Raw genomic sequence first — 5781 nt, 5'->3', positions numbered from 1 at the left:
TTAGCACATTGCTAAGTGGTTGCTAGGGTGTTCAGGTTGGTTGTTAGCACATTGCTAAGTGTTTGCTAGGCTGTTCTGGTTGGCTGTTAGCACATTGCTATGTGTTTGCTAGGGTGTTCGGGTTGGTTGTTAGCACATTGCTAAGTGTTTGCTAGGGTGTTCTGGATGGCTGTTAGCACATTGCTATGTGTTTGCTAGGGTGTTCGGGTTGGTTGTTAGCACATTGCTAAGTGTTTGCTAGGGTGTTCTGGATGGCTGTTAGCACATTGCTAAGTGGTTGCTAGGGTGTTCAGGTTGGTTGTTAGCACATTGCTAAGTGTTTGCTAGGCTGTTCTGGTTGGCTGTTAGCACATTGCTATGTGTTTGCTAGGGTGTTCGGGTTGGTTGTTAGCACATTGCTAAGTGTTTGCTAGGCTGTTCTGGTTGGCTGTTAGCACATTGCTATGTGTTTGCTAGGGTGTTCGGGTTGGTTGTTAGCACATTGCTAAGTGTTTGCTAGGGTGTTCTGGATGGCTGTTAGCACATTGCTATGTGTTTGCTAGGGTGTTCGGGTTGGTTGTTAGCACATTGCTAAGTGTTTGCTAGGGTGTTCTGGATGGCTGTTAGCACATTGCTATGTGTTTGCTAGGGTGTTCGGGTTGGTTGTTAGCACATTGCTAAGTGGTTGCTAGGGTGCTCTGGAAGGCTGTTAGCACATTGCTACATGGTTGCTACGATGTTCTGAGTTGTTGCCAGTGCGGTGCTATGTGATAGTTAGGGTGTTCTCATTATGTCATTATGGTGTTCTGGGTGGATGTTATTTTGTACTATCTTGAGCATTGCTATGCGGTTGCTCTGGTGTTCACAGTTTAGCTCTAATGGCGCTTTTCCACTGCGTGGTACGACTCGGCTCAGTACGGTACGACACGGCATGGCACGGTTTGCGTTTCCACTGCAGTTCAGTACCGCTTTAGTGTGGGCGGGATTATTCACATGTCGTTATAGTTGCGCCGCCTCTATTGCCGCGACTCCTGAAAAACTTTTTCATTCCGCGTCGCCCCATCAAGCTCGCTGGATCCGCTCCTCTGCTATCAACGAGAGGAACGTCTGTACTTCCTCAACAGACAACGAAACGCGAGGTGGTACTAAAAAAAGTACCAGGTACCAGGTACTGTACCCAGTGGAAACCCCCCCAAAAGTGAACCGTACCGAGCCGTACCGTGCCGTACCATGCAGTGAAAAAGCGCCATAAGTCTACAGCGATCTCTTGCTTTCCATGTCTCGTTCTCTAATGGGGTTTGCCAGCGGTTGCCAAAGAAGTGAAACAGAAGATGCTTGTGTTTCCCTGAGTGTTTAAAGAGCTTTCAGCCCTCTATTGATTTCTTGCGGCAGTAGTCAAAGCAGACAAGCGTTTTATATCGTTGAAGGCAGTTCAATTACACACATGGGACAAGAAAACAAGTGGACAACTGGATATGTATTTTTGGAACGCATATTTTTGAGATATGCAGCAAAACGTCCTGCGATTTTATTGTAATTTTTTTTTTTTTTTTTTTCAATTTTACAAAAAAATTTTACAAACAAAATAATTTTACAGTATTATATAATGTATTATTGTATAATAAATTATTCTATATTAGTATTTTATTTTATCATATTTTATTTTATATAGATGCAGATAACATATGTATGTATATACATATCTCGCCAAAACACACAAGGCACAGACCGTTATATGTATATATGTATGTATATATATAACGGTCTGTGCCTTGTGTGTTTTGGCGAGGCCGCAGTTGGGGCTACGTTGACTGTGGGCTCACAAAAACATAAAGGCAAAATAGGAAATTATAGAATTTACACACAGTTCAGAAAGCATGACTAACTTTGTTAATGATTTCACATATTTTTATTTTAATAATTAAAAAATGACATTAAATGAATATTAAATTGACCTAAAAAAACACATTTTGTGAAAAGGCGGAAGTAACAGGAGATTGCGATAGGTGAATACCTCAGAACACATTTGACAGATTCATCCAAATTCATCCAATTTCTCGGTACATAAACTTATTTTTCACTTCTGTAGCATGTTTTGTCCCACATCTCAATAATCCATGATGTGATGATACAGACTTTTCCAGCTGTGGCCGTTCTCCGCAGTCTGCGGGTCATCCCTCCCTACCTCGCACCTCTCATTAGCCCACACACAGCAGATTCCGCTGGCTTGTTCTCTTTTTGTGCGTGCCAGTCATGCAAATATTGGTGCATGGATTGGGATATATTTGCATATTCCAAAAGGCTCTCCATCTAAACCATACAAGCCGAGATGAACTATATTTTTAGCAGCAGCCAGTGGTACCCGACTCCTATTGTCCCAAAGCAACCGCTGCAAAAGATGCAACTCAATGTCAAAAAAGGGTCACATCCGAAAATCCTCTCCCTCATGACCTTTGTCATTTATTCACATAGCAGTTCTAGTAATCATTTAACATTTCTGCTATAATTCATAAGCCACCACCCTAAATGTATCCAAGTTGCTGTGCCTTTTCCCATGTGCATAAATGCAAGCTGCCAGCCGCTGAGCACTACCGGCTTCCTCTGACTGCTTGCTTTGTCTGTGCATTCAAGAAACAAAAGACATGGTGGCAGCTCTTACAGTGGGCTATTGAATTCAATGGGAGTGCGCGTTTAAATGCGTCGCATCGAAGAAATGTTTGCTCTTACCTGCAGCACCAGAGTCTGCCTGAGCCTCCATTAAGACTATTGTAGCAGCCGGTGCAATGCTGTTTGGCGTCGCAGCCGCGATTAGAGGGAGCGCCTCCTGCCTCGTGTACGTGCTCTATCTCTTTCTAGCTACTCGCTTTCTCTCTCTCTCCCTCTCTTTTCTCCACCCCTACATGCACAGTCACACATTCGCTCCCATTGTCACTGCAGCATGCACAACAGTGACACATAAAGAGTCCCACTAGAGAGAAACGCAACTGATATACTGCATGACACACCAAAACAGGGGGAAGAGAGGGAGGGAGGGAGGGAGGGTGGTGCCTGTAGACAATAAAAAGGATTTATATGGGAGGCAGAGGTCTAGTGATCTAACACAGTTTTGGCAATAAGATGAAGTGAGGAAAAAAAGAGGCATATCTGTGTGTGGATGATTATAATCCATTTTTGTTCATTTAAAAATAATTTTGAAAGGTTGTATTCATTAGACCGTCATTAGCTTGTAGTTGTAGGCCGGAAAAATAAACTGAGTACAGATGCCACTAGCATGTGGTTCATGTGGCTCTTGTAGTTACAACTCCAGTACTCAAGTGGGCGACAGAGTTACTTTCAAAAGTCTGTGTCATTACTCAGGTAGCCTCACGTAGCCAGATCTTCAAAAGGTCTGGACTCCATGACCGTTTTTTTTTTTTTGGCCAAGGACCGCCCAAGGGGCCACATGACTGACATGTAAAGCAGCCAATCACGGTTCATTTTGTTGAGCGTCATGTTTAGTGCGTGAAGTCCCTACAGTAAAGACTCGAGCGGTACGGTTCAGTTCAGTACAGTACGGTACGCAATTATTTACATTTCCATTGTCAGAAGTTGTGAATGGTACCAAAATTGCTAACCACACCGTACTACTTTTTTTTTTGGGACCCTTATGTTGGGGTACCTAGAAGAGTCGTCTGGTACCTAAAGGGTGGCGCTAGATTCACTGCAGAAGGTTGAAGGGAATGAAGCATCTTCTTCACTCGTTCCGCCATGCTGCTTATGCGTGTTGGGCTTGTTTACATCAGAGTGCGCAAACACAAAAAAATATAACTGTGTATTTTATAATTTTATATTTTCACACATACACACAGACAATGTTGCGCTTTCGTCTTCGCACAAGAATGACGTTAACCCTATTGTTAACCCCGATTCCCTCTCGATCCCAAATGTGTGAATAAAACATCTCAGACCTGATAGTCAAAGCTGTGCAACTGCATCCCTGTCTATCAAGAAGGAATAGGATAAAGTATTTCAAAATCAAATAAATGACACACTTAAACTTTGAGGAAGTGTTACTGACCCTGGTGTTGTTTTACAAACTGCATTTAGAGGCCCATGATCTGCCTTCATGACATGTGATATCTCTCTGAACATCCTGGGTTTCAGGTTTGTTTTACTGACTTGCCTCAAGAACCGTTAGACATCAAAAACTATTGGTTTTGCTGTAATGCTTTGCTGGCCAAAGACTCACTGTACACTCTAAAAAATGCTGGGTTAAATATAACCCAGCGCTGGGTTAAAAAGGGACAAACCCAGCTATTGGGTTGTTTTGACCCAGCTATTGGGTTGTTTTGACCCAGCTATTGGGTTGTTTTGAATCCAACCGCTGGGTCAAAACAACCCAATAGCTGGGTTTGTCCCTTTTTAACCCAGCGCTGGGTTATATTTAACCCAGCATTTTTTAGAGTGTAATGTGATGGCTTCACACAGGGCTTTAATTTATGGATGTGTGCTGTAAAATTACTCATACCATCAGTAAAAATTCTGCCCACTCAGGTGCATAAAAATCTTCTGAAGTCAACATGAAACAGCATTTACACGCTAATTTGCTTCTATAGTTTGACATAGTAAGACAAGATATTTAATGAGGGAAAAAATAGGGCAGAACTTGGTTATGTCCATCAGAAATTGATTAGATTGCGAAAAATGGTCTTTATATGAGAGCAAAACTAAAAGTAAAGTATGGGTTCAATGGATTGTACTGTTGTTTTACAACATGCTGATAAATCAGTCTGTATGAAAAAGACTGTCAGGAGACAAAAACTCCATAAAACATTTTTGAAAGTTGTGAGCTGTGAAAGTTACATTATCTAGAACCTTTATACAATGCCTGCCATTATAAAGACTGCGAATCGATCCCAAAATTTGAAATGGGGTTTAGCCTGATTAAGGTCTACTGATTAAAATAAAAATGCAATTCTGATTGGTGCAAATCACACACTTCCTAAATCAGCCACAAAAATAAATCTGCAGTATCCACCTTTTTCCTAACGAGCCTACTGATTATTAGAGACACTTCTGGTTTGGGGAAGTTCCTCTCACAAAGACGGAAACTAATTATTTCAAATAATGAGGTTGAGCAACACATAATCCTTATCTTTCAGTCTGACTGAATGAGCTGTGTATTTTCCTTCATATTTTCAGACGTCAGAATAATGTAATGCTTTGTATTTTAATGTGACATGGTGTAACAAGAATCTTTGGCTGTTTGAAATATAATAACTCAGTGTTCCAGTTATTGAACATTTTTGATGAAGGCAATATATGTTACACAGACATTCATTACTACAGTGATATTTAACACTCCTGTAATATAGTTGCAGAAATATCAGGCTTTTGGGGTTATTCATTGTTTGTTGTAGTAATTTGTTAATGCTTTTAAATGTCTTTTTAATGTTCGATGGTTGAAGGGTAAGTAGAACATTGTCACCTCATTGTACCCAGTTTTTGAAAATGCGTTGAATCTGCAGATTGTTTACAGTCTACTGTAAATTACTCCCATAATGCTTGCATGCATCATGGGGTGTAGATAAAAAGGTGGATAGTTGTTGAATCTTGTCAGAACACATTTTACTGTGTTCACTTGATAGCTAGCAGCTATTGCAAAAATACAGTGATGATTACATTAATCCTCCTGACTAGCAGATTTTTTCGTGTGTGTGATTTTAGTATTTTTTCATGTCATTGCATTGTTTAGAGAATAAGAAAATGGAAAAATAACATTATTGAAAAACGATATTTTATTTATATGTTATGCAATGTCCA

General features: G+C 40.7%; 1 protein-coding gene across 2 annotated transcripts in view; it reads right to left on the bottom strand.

Moving 5' to 3' along the window:
* LOC107742629 (dysbindin domain-containing protein 1-like) overlaps positions 1–2881 on the bottom strand; it is an 8925-nt gene extending 6044 nt beyond the window's left edge. For both annotated transcript variants that reach the window (XM_016555678.1, XM_016555679.1), the window contains exon 1: positions 2707–2881. In XM_016555678.1, coding sequence (XP_016411164.1) covers positions 2707–2737 — 31 coding nt within the window. In that variant the 5' untranslated portion in view covers positions 2738–2881. The remainder of the gene's footprint in view (positions 1–2706) is intronic.
* Between the last annotated feature and the right edge of the window lie 2900 nt (positions 2882–5781).

Source organism: Sinocyclocheilus rhinocerous, unplaced genomic scaffold (genome assembly GCF_001515625.1).
Source record: "Sinocyclocheilus rhinocerous isolate Xijiao unplaced genomic scaffold, SAMN03320098_v1.1 scaffold1398, whole genome shotgun sequence".
In the NCBI taxonomy this organism is placed as follows: Eukaryota; Metazoa; Chordata; class Actinopteri; order Cypriniformes; family Cyprinidae; genus Sinocyclocheilus; species Sinocyclocheilus rhinocerous.
This window is presented reverse-complemented; position numbering and strand designations above follow the sequence as displayed.